Below are 21,023 nucleotides of genomic sequence, written 5' to 3' on the forward strand. Positions count from 1 at the left end.
GGTCTGCCATTTTCATCAAGTATCGGATTCTGATCTTCATCGAGTTCAACAGATTTTAGAATCTCAAGTTTCTGCTGGGGAGTGAGATAGTAATCCCACCATCCTTTTAGTTGTCCTGAGAGTCCTGCTATGAGAAGTTCTGCAATAGCTTGATCAGTGGTGCCTACCTGGGTTCGATAGGCATTTGCAGCCATCGTCATTTGTTGGAAAATGTTGAGAACATTGTATTCTGACATTCCATCTATGTTCCATTCATAGACAGAGGAAGCATTGTAGCGGCTTTGGGAGAGGGCACTCGGCTTATCTTCCAGATTGATATCTGGAGCAGTGGCTCGTGGGTAGTAAAGCTGTTGAGGATTCTGCCAATGAACTTTATATACTGTTGGAAGAGCTTCTTCTTGGAAGGCATTCTCTTCGTCAGACGGTTGTTCTATTACATTGACAGAGGCTTCAGGAGTGTCTGGAATGATGACATTGGACTTTGAAGAAGTTGATGGAAGTTGGTTCAGGCGATCCTGAATAGCTTGTAGAAATTCTTCGTTGTTTCTTTGTTGGAGGCTAGCCAGAGAGCTTTTTGAAACTTCAAAAGGCTTAAAGGCTGGAGCTTTCATCTTTGTTTCTGTGGAGGCGATGATGGTGGTTGGGTGCTGAACCTGCTTTTGGAGATCATTTAACTGTTTTCCAATAGTATGAAGATGACTATTGGTCCAGTTGCTCTGCTGGATGATATTTTCAAGATCTCTCTCAGTGTTCTTCTCACTCTTAAGTTTGAAAGGGGAAGCTGTAAGGGTGGTTTTGAGGTGTTTGATATGAAGTTCTCGGAGAGGTGGATGGACAGATTGAATCCATTCTCCTTTTGAAGTTTGCCAGGAAGTTGTTTTCAGAAAGTGGGTTTAAGGTTTTAGAAGCAAAAGGATATTCCAGATGATTTTCAGAAGCATAATTTTCAAACCAATCAAAGAAGAAAATATGCGTTTGATGCTCATGAAGGAATGCATAAAATTTCTCTTGGATTTCCTGTCTTTGATCCATGAAGTTTTGGACAAACCAAAGTTTTTTCTCATGATGATGAGGGGCATAAAAATCTTTTTGAAGATAAGCCTTGTTAATCTGAAAATCTTTTTGAAGAACATTCAGTTCAGATTCTATATTCTCAGTCACAGAGGAGAAGGTTGGAGATGTTGGTCTGGGTTGTTCTTCAGGAGTAGAATAGACAGGTCTTGGTATAGTGGTTGAAAAGTCAGCAGTTTGCATTGAAGTTGTTCTTGGTATGTCTGAACTTGAGTGTCTAGGTAGATCTGGGATTCGGGTGAAGTGTTCTGCAGTTGTTGGATAATTAACTACAGAGGGCGTTCTAGTTAGGGGTAGATTTATGACAGTAGGTAGTTGTGAGATTCTTCCTAGGTCTATAGTACCAGAGGAAGAGGCAGCATCAAAAGATCTTCTGGAAGTTGGAGGTTTTCTAGCAAAAGAGAGTTTTACTTTTCCGTCAGGGAACTGGGCGATTTCTTTAAGCTGGGTATTTGGGCTAGGTGGAGGCAGTGGTTGTGGTCTTGTGGCTCCTTCTAGGATCCAGTCTTCAGGTAGTGAGACTTCATTCCATTTGATGGCTTTAGGAATAACAGCATTGGCTCTGGTGAGATCAGTTTGAAAGAGGAGGGTTTCTCCTTTCTGACTGTGAATAAGAACTTTAGAAGCAAAAGCAGTCATCATGGCTTTGTAATGAACTTTAAAAATCAAAGCAACAGGAATAGATCCAGGAAGCATTTTATAATTATGAGTTTTTATTTGCAAAATAAGACTATCAAGCAAATTTCTGTCATTTAAAGAAACAGTTAAGTTTGGATAACATTCAAAAGAAATTGGACCAGTGCAAAGACTAGACTCAACAGAACTAAGCAAAGAATCTTGGAAGTCATAGAAGCGAGCATTTCTTAGAACAGCTAAGATGGAAGTGTTCAGACCTTCTTTCGTTAAGGGTTTGATTCCTACCTGAACTAACCCTATATGGACATAGTTGTAACCTTTGGCTTTGTGTTTATTTAAGGAAGCAGAAGTTAAAAGCTTAATGATTTCAAAAGGCTTTGTGATTGGAATATCTCTTTCCTCAGTTTTAATGGTATAATCATTTTTGGTAAGGAAGTTAAACTTGCTTTGTTTATAGATCTGATCTTTCTGGACTTTAGGAAGTTCCCAATTATCTATTGCTTTTTCAAAGTCTTCAATAATTAATTCTTCACTGTTGACTATCTTCTCTCCAGTTCCAGAGATAGAAGAACTGGAAATAGATTGATTTTGTGCAAAATATATCCATGAGTTGAACAGTCTAATTAATACATTCCTTACAGTAGGATATCTGGATTTACAGCCAAATATATATATATATATATATATATATATATATATATATATATATATATATTAGTTTAAATTGTAATCAAACAATAAAAAATATTTTCATGTAAAATATTTTCATATATAAGTTATTTTTTTACAAAACAATTTCGTTTGTTTTACGAAAATATTTTTTTAAAAATAATTTTTGTATTTTTTAGGTTTAAATACTAAAAAAAATGAGTTAATGAAAAATATTTTTCTGATCAAATGGAAAACTAAATTATTTTTAAAGAAATTAACTTCCTCTTTTTAAAATAAAAAGTTATTTTTTTTTTTAAACTTTGATGATCTTATTAAAATGTGAAACACTTTTACATGATATAAATACATACTATTAGTTTAATATTACAATCAAATAGAGTCTTAATATTAATTTAAATTTTATCAAACACATTAGTATTAATTTAAATTTGATATAATTTAAATTATATCCAACACATTAAATTAGTTTTAAAAAATAGTTGAAAAAAATTCAATTTTTACTTGTCCTGGATTTATTTGAATTTTACAAATTTTTTTATAGTAAATATTTCTCTTATTTATTAATAAAATAAAAAAAAATGTTGTCGAAAATTAAAAGATGATATAAAAGAGGTATCACTTTAATCCTCACAAAATAAAAAAAAAATTGCATTTAAATTAACTAGAGAAAAAAGAAAAATATCTAGAATAAATATAATTTTTAGTGTTCTTGTTAGAATATGAAGATTTAGTTATAAATAGTAATAATTATTTTTGTTAATTTTATTATAATTCAAATTCAAAGTTTTAAAATTTGACATTATTTTTTAGAATTTTACTAAATATTATATACAATTTAATTATAAATAAAAAAAAGCTATATAAAATATATGTAAATATGTTGCTTTTAATGTATCGGTTTGCATCAATAATTATTTTTTGATATTAAAATTAATTATAAAAAAAATTTATTTAATTATAAATCTATACTTTAATTAATTAAATAAAAAGGTCTAAAAAAATAATTAAGGTAGTTAATTAAAAGAATAAAGTAAGCAATGAAGGAGTGAAAGAAGAAAAGTGAAAGCAATTACCAAAAATGTATAGGACATGGAATTAGAGCTTTAGGACATATTATTATCTATTTCAATTCAAAGTAATCAATTCAAATTTAATTGCAGTGCCCCATTTTTTCATTTAATTTTTAGAAATCAGCACATGGCATAATTCTTTACTTCCATGTTCATTTTCCAAGCTGTCCAGCTTTTCCAACAAACAAATTTAAAGATCACTGGAGCTTATATTCGTATACCTTCGTGTTCGTATTCTGCAATAGAGCTCATCGGTTTTGTTTCTCTTTCGGCAACTGTAAATTTTTTTAATCCAAATTGGCTTTTTTTTTTTTAATGCCACTTGAATAAGCCATTTGTGCAATTCGCGGGAGGAATAGCCGAATTCTTGTTAAAGGAAATTTTGATTGAGGGATTTTAAAGTAATAAATTAAAATTAAGATATTGATATAAAATTACTCCAAAGTTTACTCTCGATTTTAGTGTTTTGGATTCTAACCACGGTTAGAGGTGTACATAAAACCATTTAAACCAATGAAATCAATTAAACCGTACTAATCTGATATAATTTTTATAATTTTTATTTGAGTTATATTGATTATGGATTATAAATTATATAAATTGATATATTTTGATTTGATTTTGATTTAAAAAAATCATAAAATTGATATAATATGGATTAATGCTTATTAAAGATAAATAATGAATGCTTCTATTATAAATAAATATTTTATATGATGTATGACAGAATTTATAAAGGTTTATTACCAATAAATCTAATTTAAAATTGAATGTGTTAAATTGTTTTTTTTTTTTTTAATGGGCGGTAATAATTTTAATTATTTAATTTAATATATATATATAAATAAGAGTTGAGTTATAAAAATCTTAAAAAATATTTCACAAATCAATCAATTTTATTTTAAAAATTAAAGATATTCATTTTGTAATTTACTTTATTGATTTCAGTTTCAATATTTTTCAAACCGACTTAATCGATTTAATTTGAATAAATACATTCAACCCGACCAAATTGAGTCATGTACAACCCTAACGGCAGCAGTGCAGCCATAGGGAACAATGAAGAATCAGCAATTTGTATAGTTTTTTTTTTTTTTTTAACAAAACAAAAACTTAAGATTAATTTGAGAATTAACTAACTTAACTTGAAGGATTCTATTGAAATTCGCAAATAAAAATGTGAACTGAACATTAAAAATTTGTGGTAATCAACTAGGAAGTTTAATTCACAATCACCTCTTCTTCAAATAGATCTATATTTATTTTTTTTATTAATATTAACTAATTAATAATAAAAATTTTAATAAAAGAAAATCTAATAACCACACACAGTTAAAAAAATTAAAAAAAAGAAAAAGAAATTAGTGGTCAAACATGGCTGCATAATGTAAATGAATTTATTTGATACGGGTATGACAATGTCAAGTCTGCCCGTGGTCGGCCAAAGAAAATGGATTTCTCATGCATCAACCAACGTCTAATTGAATTTTCAACCCTCGATCCCTCTCTCTTGACTATTTCAAATTTTAATAAGATGTCGCATGTCAACTCCTACAGTGAGCGTAGCATGCGTTTATTTGACATGGACTAGTCAATATATAGAAAAATTAGAAAAATATAAAGCTATTTAAATTAACTCTATATAATTGATCATTTATTATTAAATTAAATTTTTATATATAACTTCATATATTTTATATATATTTTTTTAAATTAATTTTATATAATATAAATATTTAATTTAATAATAATTAAGCTCATTTTCATATGAACTCGATCTTATATTTGATATATTTTTTTATATAATTACTAATTTTACTTTTTAGATATTAATTTTATTAGTGAAACTACGTAACCACCGTTCCGATATACTCTGCATTATTATCTTTGTTGTAATCTTGTAGATCTTTTGGTTATCTTTCTGTTATAGCTATTTTTAGGATTTAGAAATATTATATAAAGCAATGTAATCTCTGTATTTAAAATATCAAGATACAATTCTTCTAAGCCTCAAATACTTTTCTTCTTCTGTTTCTCTTGGTTTTTACATGGTATCAGAGCCATGGCCAATACACCTTCCTTGACTCCTCCTATCCCATCATTACCTACATCTGTCATATCTACTACACCTTCCTTGACTCCTTCTATCCCATCATTACCTACCTCTCTCGTATCTACTACAAATCATTCTTTTTCAGTCAAATTAACCCCCAAGAATTATTTAGCTTGGAAGACACAATTTCGCCCAATTCTAAACTATCAAAATCTTCAAGGAATCATTGATGGTACTGTGCCAGCACCACCATCTACAAAGCCTTCTGCTGCTGATCCTTTAATTATGGAACCCAATCCAGACTATGATATCTGGTTTCGCAAAGACCAAATGTTACTATCTTGGATTTTTGCGTCGCTTACGGAAGAAATTTTCCCGTATGTGATTGGTCTTAACTCTTCTCGAGAGGTTTGGAAAGCATTAGAACAATCCTTTGGTGCTTTATCCCAAAATCGACAACTGCAATTACATATTGAACTTCAATCTCTCAAGAAAGATGATTTAACTGTTTCTCAATTTCTCAACAAAGCCAAAGCCTTGGCTGATGAGCTTTCTGCTGCCGGGAAACCTCTCTCCCCTGCCGAATTTAATGCTATCATTTATCGCAACATTGAGCCGATTACCATTCCATTATTACATCTTTAAATATCGTGCCGTAACTCGTCTCCTTTATGAATTACATGGTCAGTTGGTTGCACATGAAGTTCTTCTTCAAAGTCTCTCATATCCACAAGCAAATATGGTTGTTCGAAACTCCTCTGCTTCTCCTTTCTCTAATACATCAGATGCAACAAATCGGAATCGTAATAATGGTGGTAATCGTAATAATCAATCTGGAGGTTATAGGCCAAGGGGGCCTTGTCAAATCTATAATGGCGTAAACCATACCGCCAATGTTTGTCGTCGGCGTTTTCAACGGAATTATTCGACAATCGGGCGCTTTGTTCAAAGTCACCGCCCTTATTAGGCTCGACCTTTTAATCCTCAGGCAAATTATGTTGCGGCTCCATCTCTTCTACCGCAGCAGCCGCAAACATGGTATCCAGACACTGCTGCTAATTATCATATTACTCCAGATTTGCAATCACTGAGCACATATAGTGATTATAATGGCAATGATAATCTGCAAGTAGGTAATGGTAATGGTTTCTGATTGCTCATACCGTAACGCAACTCTTCCTTCGCATCCGTTCCTTTCGTTTGTTTAATGTCCTTCATGTTCCTCAAATTATTAAACCTTTACTATCTGTTCAAAAATTTACCAATGATAATTCCTGTTTTTTTGAGTTTTGGCCTACTTTTTTTGCTGTGAAGGACCAACGCACGAGGAAGGTACTGATGCAAGGACCCAGTGAAGATGGAGTGTATGCATTAAGATTTTCAAAACAAGCCATGACTGCTACAGTACCCACCATGGATGATTGGCATGTCCGTTTAGGTCATCCGAATCGTGACAAGTTATCTGCTTTAGTTAAATCAAATTTACTTTCTAGTTCTTCAAGTAATTTAAAGCCTTGTTCTAGTTGTTTGTTAGGGAAACTTTCTCGTATTCCTTTGGTTTCTGTGGAACATAAAAGTTCTTCTCCATTTCAAATAATACATTCGGATGTTTGGGGTCCTGCCCCTGTTAAATCCTTTCATGGTCATTCTTATTTTGTTCTATTTGTTGATGATTATACACGTTTCACATGGGTTTATTTCTTGAAAAATAAGAGTGATGTTTATAATACCTTTCTTCAATTTGAGCAAATGGTTATTCACAATTTAATACCAAAATTCGTGCTTTTCATTCCGATTGGGGTGGTGAGTATCAAAAATTGAATAAATACTTCACCTCTAATGGTATTATTCATCGCATTGCTTGTCCTTATACCCATGAGCAAAACGCGGTATTGCGAGCGGAAAATTCGGCATTTGGTTGATACTTCTCTTACTCTTTTGGCTCATGCCAACTTGCCCAAACGTTTTTGGAATTTTGCTTTAGAGCAAAGTGCTATGTTAATCAATGTTCTTCCTAGCCATGTCATTCAACAAAAATCACCATATCAAATGTTACATCTTCAGAATCCAAAATATTCAGTTTTTAAACCTTTTGGTTGTGCTATATTTCCTTTGTTGCGTCCCTATAATAAAAATAAATTTTCTTTTCGCTCGCTTTCAATGTGTCAATCTAGGCTTAAGTCCTAATCATTGTGCTTTTCGTTGTCTTGATGTTAAAAATAATAGAGTCTATTTAGCTAGTCATGTCAAACTTCATGAGACTATTTTTCCATATGCCGAGTTATCTTCTTCCATTCTGTTCCACGTCCTATTCAAGAACCATGGCTTAATATTACTAGTCGCACTTCCTTCACAAGTCTTGGCATCGTATCCTCTTGTGTAATGTTTCTTCACCTTTATCTTCCCCTTCACAAATCATAACTCCAACCTCTCACCCACATGCACCCACCTTGCCATCATCTCTAATTCTTACCCGGACTCCTCAAACCCAATTACCAGTTGACACTTCACCCACTAATGTCGGCCTAAGTCTTATACCTCTTGTTACTACTGAACCCGTCACACCACCAGTAACTCAGCCAATTAGAACACATCCTATGCTCCTACGACCCAACCCAAAACCAAAGAAATTTGCCTATGTCATCAACACAAAACCAAACTATTTAGTGACTGAACCTAACACAGTTAAACAAGCTATACCATATGCAGAATGGAGGGTAGCGATGCAGGATGAGCTTTCTGCTCTTACTCAAAATCAGACTTGGTCTTTGGTTCCCCGACCATTGAACAAGAATGTTATTGGCAATCGGTGGATTTTTCGAATTAAACGGCATGCTGATGGAACCATTGATCGTTACAAGGCTCGTTTGGTAGCCAAAGGGTATTCCCAGCAGTGTGGTATTGATTACCAAGAAACTTTTTCTCCGGTAATTAAATTTACAACGGTCCGGACGATACTTTCTCTTGCTGTTTCTTCACATTGGTCCATTAAACAGATTGACATATCCAATGCTTTTCTTCATGGCTTTCTTCATGACGAGGTATATATGGAGCAGCCCACAGGTTTTACAAATTCGTCGTTTCCTGATCATGTTTGTAAGCTTCAACGGTCTTTATATGGGTTAAAGCAGGCCCCTCGTCAATGGTTTATGCGGTTAACTACCTTTCTTCTCTCATTGGGGTTCAAGCACTCCAAAGCTGATAATTCTCTTTTTTATTTATGTCGTGGTTCCTTGAAGTTTTTTATTTTGATTTATGTGGACGACATAATTCTAACTTGTTCCAATTCCAATGAGTTACAGAACGTACTTCAACAATTGGGTTCTGTGTTTCCTGTGAAGGACTTGGGTGACTTGCATTATTTTTTGGGCATTCAAGTCAGCCGGATTAATGATGGTTTACTGTTATCTCAAGAGAAATATCTTGAAGGCATTCTTAGTGATCATAATATGGCTGCTGCAAAACCATTTTCTACTCCTATGCCGACAACTCCGAATCTTAGTAAGTTGATGGGTGAAAAAATGTCTGATGCCACATGTTATCGACAGGTCCTCGGTGCTTTACAGTATATGACTTTGACGAGACCTGATATTGCTTTCTCCGTCAACAAATTGGCACAATTCATGCACTCTCCCACAGTCTTACATTGGCAGGCTGTTAAGAGATTGCTTCGATACTTGCGGGGAACAAGTAAATATGGGTTATTTATAACACCTAGTGCTGATTTTCACTTCCATTGTTTTTCGGATAGTGATTGGGGAGGCTGTCCGGATGATCGTCGTTCCACTGGTGGCTATTTGATTTATTTTGGCAAAAATTTAGTTTCCTGGTCCTCTAAAAAGCAACCAACTGTTGCCCGATCGTCAACTGAAAGTGAATATAAAGCTTTAGCTAATGCTGCAGCTGAGGCTTTATGGCTACGTTCTCTGTTATGTGAAATTGGTTATGGCCATAAGTTATCAATTTCATTATGGTGTGATAATATTGGGGCAGTCTACTTGTCGTCTAATCCTGTTCTTCATTCCAGAACAAAACATGTGGCCCTTGACTATCATTTTGTTAGAGAACAAGTTCAAAATGGCACACTTACTATTCGCTTTATAAGCTCACGATCGATAGCGTATATTCTTACAAAGCCATTGGCAAAGGGACCATTTCTTTTTCTTCGTGACAAGCTTCGGCTCCGAACTCTTCCACCATCAGCTTGAGGGAGGGTATTAGTGAAACTACGTAACCACCGTTCCGATATACTCTGCATTATTATCTTTGTTGTAATCTTGTAGATCTTTTGGTTATCTTTCTGTTATAGCTATTTTTAGGATTTAGAAATATTATATAAAGCAATGTAATCTCTGTATTTAAAATATCAAGATACAATTCTTCTAAGCCTCAAATACTTTTCTTCTTCTGTTTCTCTTGGTTTTTACAAATTTAATATTCCTTAAAAAAATATTAACTCAATAACATTGAATTATTAATTCAATAGCATAAATAGCATTTCCTTGATAAAAAGATGATTCATAAGGGGGTAAGAAAGATGCGATCAAATAGGAAGAATCGATCATCTCTACACATGCGGCAACTTTTTGTTCTCTCCTCTCCTATATTTAGAGCTTCCAAAATTCTTAACGTGCATCCTCTGTTTCGCTTTGTCTGTTTTGAAAGCCAAGAGAGATTCTCGTCTCACAAAAGAATTGTTCAATGGAAAACAATGGAGCTTCTTGTTCTTCAACTCCAGATAACCATGATTGTCCCCAGCAATCCCAATGGCTTCAATTAACTCTATCAGGTCAGTCTTCCCTCCTCTGTTTCTGTGTTTCATTCAGCTCAGCAGAACATAAGCATAAAATAGTTTATAGCTACAGAATTTAGCAGGAAAGTTCTTTATTTTTTTAGGAGACACAGAAATATGGCTGGCTTTATCATGATTACTCTTCTTCTGGTTACTGCTCGAGAATGCTGGAGTTACGGTTCTTTCTCTTTGTACTTTTCCTTGATATGCAGATTCAAACAAGAGAATTAAAGCCATGATGACCCTTCTGGAAGAAGATGACAATACTTCAACTAGAGATGAGATCTATTGCAAGCGGAGGGTGAAGCTGTTTCAAATGCTTGAAGGGTTCAATAATTCTTATCGTTCTTTGGCTGAAAAATATGATAAGTTGAGGTCTGAATCATGCCATGAAAATAATCCAGGATCCATTCCTTCTGCATGTTCTGACACGAATGAGAAGACAAGACTTATAACAAGTTCCACCAATTCCGAATTGAAGCTTTTTGATTCCTATCTGGATTCCATTCTTGAAGACCCTGATGCTGATTGTGACAATACGGACTTCAACTTTGAATACCTGAACAATCTAGTGGAAAAACTGATGTCGACTGAGCCACACGCACAGAGCATGGAAATGAAAATGAAACTTGATAGCAGAGAAAACCATTGTAATGAAGGCGCCAGAGATTTGTGCGACCAAAATGGTGTCAATGTGAAGATAGATGATTCAAACTCAGTTCAGAATCAGGCTACGGTTAGAGATCTCTCAGAAAATAGTTATGAGCAGGCCAATAGATGGTCTGAACTCAAGTTTCAAGTTACAAAACTCATGGAGGAAAATCTGAAGCAGCAGGTCGAGTTGGCAAGGAGAAACATCCAAAAGAGACTGGTAATTAATAGACTCCAGTCAGAACTGGAACATCTGAAGGGTGAGAACAGGGCCCTGCAAAATTGTATCAACTGCTTAAAAGTTGGAGAGAAACCAAACCAATTTCAGACGTCAAAATTGAAAAGAATATTTTCAAGCAAGTTCTTTTGACAAGGTTGATCGTGACAGGAAGTTTTCAGTTGTTGCCTTTTCAACTCTAGCAAATACTGTGGTTGATATGACTCCAATCTCCAACATTATAGCAGTAAAGATGTCTTCCGAGTTATGCAAATTAATTTTACTGAGTAGTTGCCATCCTCTTTATAACTTGTGATGTGCTCAGGTCAACAGGTTTACCAGTATGTTGTCAACAGACCGCATACTTGTGCTATGATTTCCACACCAGAACTGTGCCTATATTTAGAAACCATCTTCAGCAATTTCAATAATCATTCCATCAGAAAAGGCATTCAACCTCTATTAAACTTGGAAGCAAATATATGACATCTATCCCATTGAGTTGATCTTTCTAGAATTAACAATTAGGAGATGACAGATCTTCTTTCAGATCTTTTTGATTAAGCAATTAGAAGTGCTTGTGTTTCAAACTTGAAGTTTAATCATCATAGGAAATTCCTGTATTCTACCAGCATAATTTTTCATATCAGAAGGTTGCACACAGCACCATCAGAACAATGATTCTCCTAATTTCTAGTTACAAGCTTGTTGATCCAGCCAAAAATAACCATTCACTTAAAATTGCCGTAACCTTAATTATTTTCATGTATATATATCTCACCAATAGTCTCCACATGTACACAAACCATCCTTGAAGTGATGAAATCGCTTTATGTCTCTTACCACAATTTCTCGATCAACAATCTTGGAAATAAGCTTAATGACTGTATGACAGTCATGACAAACCCTAAGATTTTTAATAATATGAATTGTTGAACCAGGAAATGAATTCATGACCCCAAAGGCAACAGCCAACTTCTCACTGTGAACTCGCAGGGCCATTTCCTTCTCTTCCTCATCAACATCATGAAGAACTGATGCCATATTAGGTGCATAGCCAGCTTGTTGCAACTTCACATTAAGTTCCTCCAAAAACCTGTATATCTTCTCACATTCAGGATGCTCTTTATCTCCAACCAAGAATAAATGCACCTTACCCTTTAGTTCAACCAAACTGAATCCAGGTGGTTTAACAAGTCCACGATCTTTCACAAGTACTCTAATTCTTTCAACTTCTTTCCATCTTCCAGCATCAGCATATATGTTCGAAAGTAAGATGTAATATCCACAGTTACTTGAGTCCAGCTCAAACAGTTGTCTTGCAGAAATCTCTGCAAGCTCCACATTTTTGTAAATACGACAAGCTGCAAGAAGAGAGCCCCAGAGTACATAATCAGGCTTGGTCCTCATCCTCTTTATCAAATCATACGCTTCATTGAGATAACCGGCACGGCCAAGAAGATCAACTATGCAACTATAGTGCTCAACCCCAGGTTCTACATTAAATTTATGATTCATGGCATTGAACCAATACCAGCCTTCATCTAAAAGGCCAGCATGGCTACAAGCAGACAGAACTGAAACAAAAGTTACGTAATTTGGTTTGACCCCAGCTCCTATCATCTTGTAGAAAACATCCAAAGCTTCTCTTGCACAGCCATGCATTCCATAGCCTGTAACCATGGCAGTCCATGACTTCACATTCTTCTCCTTCATGCCATCAAATGCTTTCCTTGCCATTTCGACTCGTCCACACTTACAATACATGTCTATGATAGAGGTACCCAAAATCACATTATCATCCCAACCCATCCTTATTACCTGTTACGAAAGACCAATAAATGGCAAATGTAAGACTATTTCTACGCAATCAAAAACGTTTGACGAGACATTCAAACAAACCACATGCAGACATCATTTAATAGAGCAAGTAGACTATGTCAATGTCATTGAGTTAATGTTGTAAGATGTTCTAACACATAGAATGAACAATTATTGTACTGTGGAAGAGGCGTAGGTACTAGGGAATACCTGATCATGTATACACTTCCCCTCACGCAGAGCCCCTGAATTTGCACATGCCAACAACAAAGTAGACAATGTCACTGCATTGTATTTGACATCACCATCATTTATCATCACGTGAAAAGCAAGAAAAGCCTCACTGGATAACCCATTTTGGGCATACACAGCAATCATAGAATTCCAGGAAACTGAATCCCTCTCAGCTATCCCCTCAAACACCTTCCTAGACAAGCCCACTTCACCACACTTTGCATATGCATCCAACAAAGTATTCTCAGCTCCCAAATCTTTATCCAATCCCATCTTTACCACAAACCCATGAACTCCCTCAATCACTCCTTTCTCAGAAACACGAGAACAAGCAGATAAAACAGCCACCATAGCAACTGAATCCATAAAAACGTCGGTGCCCTCACCATTTCTCTCACTCTCTTCAATCAAGAACTCTTTAAAAAGCAATAACGCTTCGTAGGCATTGTCATTTTGGACATAACCAGTAATCATCGTAGTCCATGTGACAATGCTTCTTTGAGAAATTTCATCGAACAGGACTCTAGCATCACTTAATCGCCCACATTTCGCGTACATATCAATCAACGCTGATGATACAAAGAGGTCTGATTCAAAACCAAAAACAAAAGCTTGTTGATGAGCTTGCTTGCCGGAGTGAAGATCGAACAGAGCTGAGCATGCTTTAATTGCGCAAGGGAAAGTGGAGCGGCTGGGTTTGAGATCGAGCTTTCGCATTGAGGAGAAAGCACGAAGAGACTCGAATGAATCGCCGGCTCGAGCCAAGTCGGCGATGAGCGAGTTCCACGAGAAGACATTGGTCTTGTCAAAGTATTTGTTGAACCAGGATTTGAGGTAAGTGTTGGTTGTGGTGGAATAATGGCGTCTCTGGATTTTACAATGGACTCTGACTAGAACCAGAAATGAATTAGAAATTGGATTCTTCATTCATTCTCTTTTTTTCCTTTTCCCCTCTCGTTCGTTTTCGTTTTCAAATTCAACCCTTTGCCTTCATTTTGGTTGCAGCCGTGCAGGTACAAGTTATTTCTTCTTGGTGCATAAAAAAAATTTTAAAAAAATTTATAATCCTTTTTATTTAATTATAATAAGAATGTCTACTATTATTTATTTTTTAATTTTTAACTTAAAATATATATTTTAATTTATAAATTAATTTAAAAATAAATAACCAATCATTTGATAAAATTAGTTAAAATTAAATTTTAAATAATTTAAATGTGATTAAAAGATGTTTAAAAAAAATTTAATTTGTCAAATGATAAAAAAATATATATTATTGAGTATTGTAGTTATTAAAATAAAGATAGTGTTAATACTTTTTAAAAAATATTAAGATAATATAATATTTTAATTGATTAAAATATAATTTTAAAATAAGTAAATAAGTTATAAGTAAGGCTATCTTATGACTTCTGACTTGTTGTAAGATTTTTTTTTTAACTTATAAACCCGATTAATATTAATCTACTTAAAACTTTCTACTTAGTGGGTTTAATCGACTTATAAATCAAATTAAACACTATTTTATAATATTTGAATATTAATGCAAAACTAATCTTAAACAGAATTAAATGATGAAAATTGATCAATATAACAAATCCCAATTCTCTACCAGTTTGAGATTTAAGGGTTTTGATTATTGTTTATTTATAATTTTTGTTCTTAAATATAAATCCAAATTTGTTTTCATTTTAAATAAACAAAGCTTTATACAGTTCTCTCAGATATTTTTATTTCAATCTACTTGCCACAATTTGCACAGAGCTTAATTGTGCTAATTCAGCTCCATCCTGCTGCTGGCATTACCATTGTACTAGTAATCTTGGCACTCTTCTCCTTTACAATATAACAATGATAATAAATCTCAATGTTAGTAATGATATTATTGTAATTCCATTATTCAACACTGAAATGGAATGCTTTTTAGTTTTTGCTTAATGGGCTATGAGCAAATGCAAAACTAAATCCATCATCCAAGAACCATATATCACTAATGAATCCATGCTCTATTACATAAAATTGGGCACAAATTGTATGCTTTCAAACAAGAGAAACAAATCTAATTACAAAAATGATACAAATTCCTACAACAAATAAGGAAATATGACCATTGAGCTTTGGTGAACTAGAGGAACTCTTCCCTATGAACTCACCTGAATTGGGCACAGGTTCTAATGCTTCTGATCTTGGAGGATCTGCAGAACTTAGAGGCCACTGGGTGTCGTTTGTTGGAGTAGGAAAAAAAGAAGAAATATTGGGTGCAGTTACATATGGCAAAACTGCTGGAGAAGCTGCAATCATATGCTCACTAGAAAGAGCAAGCAAATTAGAGAAGAGGATAACTAGAGACACAGCAGCAGCAGCAGCAGAAGAAGAAGAAGAACCAGAGAACTTTTTGAAGGTAGTAGCCATGAATGTTGCTGGAAGTGAAGAAATCTAGCTGTGATGAGGAAGAGGGAGCTAGCTTACAAGTAAAATGGTGAAGAATGATGTGGAATGTGAGTATTAGTAGCACATCATCTGCCAGTGGAAAATTTAATTGTGCCCTTTATGGCCTTGTTTAAGAGAACCACCAACCATTAGTCTTCTCTTTGATTTTTGTCTTGTAATATCATATGAATGGTAATGGCATTCTTAAGGTCAATTAAGTTATCAATAGATTCTTTCCTATGTGCTTGTGAGGCATAATGTATTGGAGGGACCAAAAATGCTGTAGCACAAAGTATGGTCATTTCACATGCTGAGTTTTGGATTTTAGGGGAAAAGGGCCAGTATCTGTCACCATCTCTTACCCTATCCCATGTGATCCAGTTTATAAATTATTAGACTAATGCTGCTAACTTCACCTGATATCAACCAAAGATGATCATCATCTTGGGAAAGACCAATAGATAATCAATAATTCAGAAAGTTGAAAAACCAACAAGTGCAGAGATTTAATTCTTCCTTTCATCATCAAATCCGCTCTCAATCTATCTCACTAATCATCAGGACAGATAAGGAAGCGCTTAAAACGCTCAAAAGGTACACCAACATACATTATATATTTTTAATTATTAAGTTAATAAAAATTTCTTAAAATTCAGAAAAGAGACAATCAGGACATAAATGAAAAAAATTAGAAAAAAAAAATTGATAAACTTGCTAATTAGTGAAAATGTTTTGTTGTAATCATAAATGAAATAATAGGGCATGTCCCAGGTAGCTCTTCTCAAATGGTAAGAATCGGCAAAAATACAACTTCACAGTTCATCATCCTAAAATAACTTATTTCTTCCTAATTCATGAAAAGGGGAAAAAATATATCTTTCCCTCTACAATAACAACACTTGTAAATGTTACAAATCAAAAGAATCATCCAATACAAATACCCAACTCCCGACCTCGATCCTCTTTTAATTTCAAGGTGGTAAGTCTATATGAGTGTAAATAAATCTGTCAAACAGTATAACAGAGTGTAGAAGTAACATCAGTTCACATGTAATCGTGACTTGCAACATGATCCATAAATGAATAAAATACCAGCTTTCACCCAATAATTAACAGCTCATCATCCCAGAAGTAAATTCCAAGCAGGGATTTCATAATTCTCTAACTAGAGAAGCCTAAGATGTGCAGTATCATTCAAGCGTTTTATCTGCCAACCTGTTTTCCATGAATGAAGCAATACTGTCACTGAAGAATCTTCTATGCAGATCCTTTGTAACATTACTGGGCTGCAACCCAGGAGGCCTGTGAGGAGGCACTTAATAGGAATTGAATGAGTGAAAACACCAATACATGAAGAGATGGAGGTTGAGCTCCTAACACTCAAATTATGCAGTGCACTTTGGTCACTGGCTTCCCTGGGAGAGATCTCATCCTCACCCTCATGATTGCCAGTGGTAGTCACATACTGCAGCCTGCTCTTACCAGACTTCTTCCTTGAGAACAATGGTCGATGCCTGTGATGCGTATCCCAATGTTGTGGCAATAGAGGAGGTGGATCTCGATCATGAGAAAACCCTTGGTTCTTGATTTGATGGTGCAACGTGAAATCTGATCTCAACTTTTCAGGCAGTCCAAGAATCCTATTTAAGAACTGAACCATCCTAAATTCCACCTGCCTTAATGATTCTCCAGATGGTGCACAAAAATCAGGCTGGCAACTTTCAATCAAGCTCAGAACTTCAGGTGTATATATTTCTGAACAGGGGCACCCCTCCCAATGCCCCAGACTCATCTCTACAAGAGCATCTGATGATTGTATCTGTTCCTCCGCAAAATTTATTTCCTGCATGATTTTATAAGTTGACAATTTGCTCAATTGAACAATACAAGTAAAGATGCAGAGAAAGTATTCCTAGAAATATCCAAGCTCCTCCTCTACATAAGGAAATAATGAGTACATATATCATCAAAATCATAAACAACTAACAAGAATGTATAAACAGCTAACAACGACAAACAAGAATGTATAACTGATATCTATCGTGTCCAAGTCATATATAAAAGAATTAGCAATTTCATCACATATGCCAAGCATAAAAGCCCAACTATTTGGTCTCTTCCTAAATGTTGCAATGGTAAAAACTTTTACAGTCAGAAATTTTGGTTTAATTTCATCAACAATCCCTCAACTTTGAGGGTTATAATGGTGCAGTCCATCTTCAATTTGTATCATAAAACTCTCCTACATCAATTTGATTAGCACCGAAATCACTATTACCGTTTTCCATCAAGGGCTCTGGACAGAGGTTGGCTTGGCAATGCCAGCATGGATTTTAAATAATATAATAAAATAAATTCTCTCTCCTACATGTTGGCACACATTCTCTCCCCTCGCGTGCTCTCCAGTCTCCCCTCAAATTCTCATTTTCTCTCTAATAAACACGCCAAAACAACAGTTCAAAAAAAACACACACACACATACAGAGTCCCGCACACACACCAAAACAAGAATCACAAGCCATGGAGAGTTCCAAAAAGGGAGAAGCATTTAATAGATATCGCAGCTTGGCCTTGGCCTCCAAAATTCTCGAACTAAGCCACCTCTAGATAATTCCAGCAATCACGATGCGGATATCGAAGCTGCCACGAGTGGGGTTCTGATGACGGTGTCGGTTGGTGGCAAGGAGGGTCAAGTTTGATAGAATTCGGCATAGTGAGTCTGCTGGCACCAACCACACACATATTCGGATCCGAACGACACCAGATCAAAGCTCAATAGGTGTTGAGTTCACCTCCATTGATCTAGACTTTTCAGCCACCAATTGTTCAATTCCAGTGTCTACTGGTCACTAGGCGAGGATTTTTTTTTTGTTTTTTTTTGAAAGTAAGTGTTAATCAAATTGTTGTTTGGATACAAGTTGAAAATGAGGAAATGAATCATTAGAATCCTCAAAGTTGAGAGGCGATCAATGAAATTAAGCCCTAAAAATTGAATTCTTACTGTTCAGTTAGCAGGGACCATATCTATCATTAAATTATAAACTCCCATACCCCTCCTAACCCAGGAGCCACATCAGATTCTCCCAACTTTCCTGCGGTATTTGACTACTTGCAGTATCTTCAACATCCATACCACCTATCTTACTAGCCCATTTGATTTTTTTTTCCACACAGTACTTAAAATAGCAAATAACATGGCACATATCTAGTCATCCTGTCTTACAACCCCTGCCTCTCAAGGCTCTCAGCATCAAAAAGTAAATGCTGAAATATTGGTCTTCAGATCATTCCTCAAAGATCATATAGCATTAGAAGAGTTTTAACTACACAGTCCATCCATCTTGCTTCATTTTATGAACACATTATTAATTTCCTTGGCATCCAGGGCTATGAGCAAAGAGATCCATCATTTCCATTATTAATTTAATCATAGCTACACTGCATATACTTGGTACTGCCCTACTTTCCTTAACCTTGAATTCTCAATCACATCAAATTATTTTGCCAGAAAATTACAGAATCTATTATAAGGCCATGAAGATAATAACAAATCTATTGTAAGCCCATGAACACACTAACAAATTTTTACAAAAGAAATTTGATAGGCAAATAAGCAATTAGCAAGGTAAAATAATTAGTTACTAATTTCAAACATTTATGCCTCAATTATAATACAAAAATTCACACTAGTTATTACTCAGCCTGCATTAGGAACTTTTCATGCATATATCCTACTAACTTTAGATTTTTCATTGGACAAAATTCAAGTATTAAAATTAATGAGTGTAGAGATTAAGATGCAATGGAATGGAAGGAGTTATCATCACTAGTTGCTTATATTAAAACATGTTATGTGGTAACAAGTTGTGGGTTTATTAGCAGTACTGAATGATAATGAGATTCGAACATATTGGGTAACGGGGCCAGATAATCTAAAAGACTAAAATAAGTGATCTACTTCTAGTAAATGCATCTGTCCAACTTTCCAAAAATTTGTACAATAAGAGTACCCACTTTTACAAGTCCTTCTATATATAACTCAACAAAGGTATAAACTATCCACCTAGGGTTGTATCTTATGTTAAAATGTCCCATTTACAAGATTAAACAAAGCAATATGATGAATTGATCATACATCTGCAGTCAATATGTGAAGATTTCAATCTCCATCATAAACTTAAGCAGGAGTTAAGAAGAAGAGGGGGTGGGGGGCCGCGGTGGGGAGGAGGGGGGAAGTGGGGTTTGGGTGGGCGGGGCGCGGTGGGGACCTAAGGAGGACCTATGTCACAACCCAATGTCGTTGCTATATCAGTTAAAGTTGCATTAAAGTTGACACCTTTAAGCCATTTTTGGTAGTACCATGCAAATGAGACATTCTAAGCAGCTAAAGCATAATCACTTAAATTCATATTGTATCATCTATATTGGCTGAGAAGCTGAATCAATTGACTACAGATAGCTAATCCAGTGCAAGGATTCAATTTGAAAACACAAGAAAGGTCATCAGTTATCAAATAAAATTCAAAGTTACCTGGCAAACAGAAACAGCAGTTGATCTTGCTCGATCCAAGGGCGAGGAATAAACCGCATTGAACTTCACCCCTTGAGAGTTAAAGAACACAGCTAAAGCCCTAGCCTGACGTTTCCCAATCGGCGTCAAAGCCGCCACGTGGCATCTCCCACCGACCAAATCCGGCCTTAAATTAAGGTCGCACTCTCCATGATTAATCAAAAACACCTCCGTAACGACGCGATCCTCGTCAACAATCCCACCGGACGAAGACGACGACAAGCTCCGAGAGAAAATTGGAAGAGGGGGAGGCGGAGGTGGGGCCAAGACATTGTAAGGGTCCCACACCTTAATCGACGGGCAGAGGCGCGGCGTACCTAAGGAAGAGAGCTGAGGAGAGAGCGGCGATGCTGAAGCATGGCAAGGTAGTATTTCAGGCTCTTGTTCGAGAACCTTCTTAACCAAATTGTTGCCATCAATTTCTCTTAAAGCTCCTACCACATTATGATCGTCTTCTTCTTCTTCACTCTCATCATCTTCTTCGGGTACTTGTACGGACTGTGTTGAGCCCATGTAGGGGAAAGGGAAGAAATGGATTCAAGGAAATTGATGAAAAGATCCGATGGATTTGAAGATGTTAGAATTGGAAATTTGAAAGTTCATTGTAATATAATTGGGTAAACTGTATGGACTTGAAATGCAACATGCAAAAACTTATGAGGAGAAAGAATGAAAATAGTTAGGGCTCATGGAGTGGAGGATTAGTGTTTGTAGATTGAGTAGAAATTAAAATGCTAGATCCATCAGTTGCTTTTACATTTCTACAGAGTGAAGCAGATCTACACAGTAATCTCCTTTCTATTATT

At 35.2% G+C, this 21,023-nt stretch overlaps 4 protein-coding genes across 4 annotated transcripts; 1 reads left to right on the top strand and 3 right to left on the bottom strand.

Moving 5' to 3' along the window:
• Window positions 1-9,973: 9,973 nt before the first annotated feature.
• Window positions 9,974-14,284, bottom strand: LOC110636659 (pentatricopeptide repeat-containing protein At3g26782, mitochondrial). Its single transcript, XM_021786455.2, has 2 exons — window positions 13,194-14,284; window positions 9,974-12,983 (listed from the first exon to the last, which is right to left on the bottom strand). The coding sequence occupies exons 1-2, from the start codon at window positions 14,142-14,144 to the stop codon at window positions 11,940-11,942; spliced, it is 1,995 nt and encodes a 664-aa protein (XP_021642147.2). The 5' UTR covers window positions 14,145-14,284; the 3' UTR covers window positions 9,974-11,939.
• On the top strand, window positions 10,153-11,440 carry LOC110636671 (protein NETWORKED 3A-like). The gene is made up of 2 exons (XM_058147472.1): window positions 10,153-10,291; window positions 10,507-11,440. Exons 1-2 carry the CDS (start codon window positions 10,204-10,206, stop codon window positions 11,313-11,315), a joined length of 897 nt encoding a protein of 298 aa, XP_058003455.1. The 5' UTR covers window positions 10,153-10,203; the 3' UTR covers window positions 11,316-11,440.
• A 607-nt stretch (window positions 14,285-14,891) lies between the features above and the next one.
• On the bottom strand, window positions 14,892-15,876 carry LOC110636664 (uncharacterized). Its single transcript, XM_058147486.1, has 2 exons — window positions 15,371-15,876; window positions 14,892-15,053 (listed from the first exon to the last, which is right to left on the bottom strand). Exons 1-2 carry the CDS (start codon window positions 15,627-15,629, stop codon window positions 15,031-15,033), a joined length of 282 nt encoding a protein of 93 aa, XP_058003469.1. The 5' UTR covers window positions 15,630-15,876; the 3' UTR covers window positions 14,892-15,030.
• Window positions 15,877-16,365: 489 nt separating this feature from the next.
• LOC110636679 (uncharacterized) lies at window positions 16,366-21,023 on the bottom strand. The gene is made up of 2 exons (XM_021786479.2): window positions 20,179-21,023; window positions 16,366-17,490 (listed from the first exon to the last, which is right to left on the bottom strand). The coding sequence occupies exons 1-2, from the start codon at window positions 20,728-20,730 to the stop codon at window positions 16,813-16,815; spliced, it is 1,230 nt and encodes a 409-aa protein (XP_021642171.2). The 5' UTR covers window positions 20,731-21,023; the 3' UTR covers window positions 16,366-16,812.

This window comes from Hevea brasiliensis, chromosome 1, assembly GCF_030052815.1.
Source record: "Hevea brasiliensis isolate MT/VB/25A 57/8 chromosome 1, ASM3005281v1, whole genome shotgun sequence".
Lineage (NCBI taxonomy): Eukaryota > Viridiplantae > Streptophyta > Magnoliopsida > Malpighiales > Euphorbiaceae > Hevea > Hevea brasiliensis.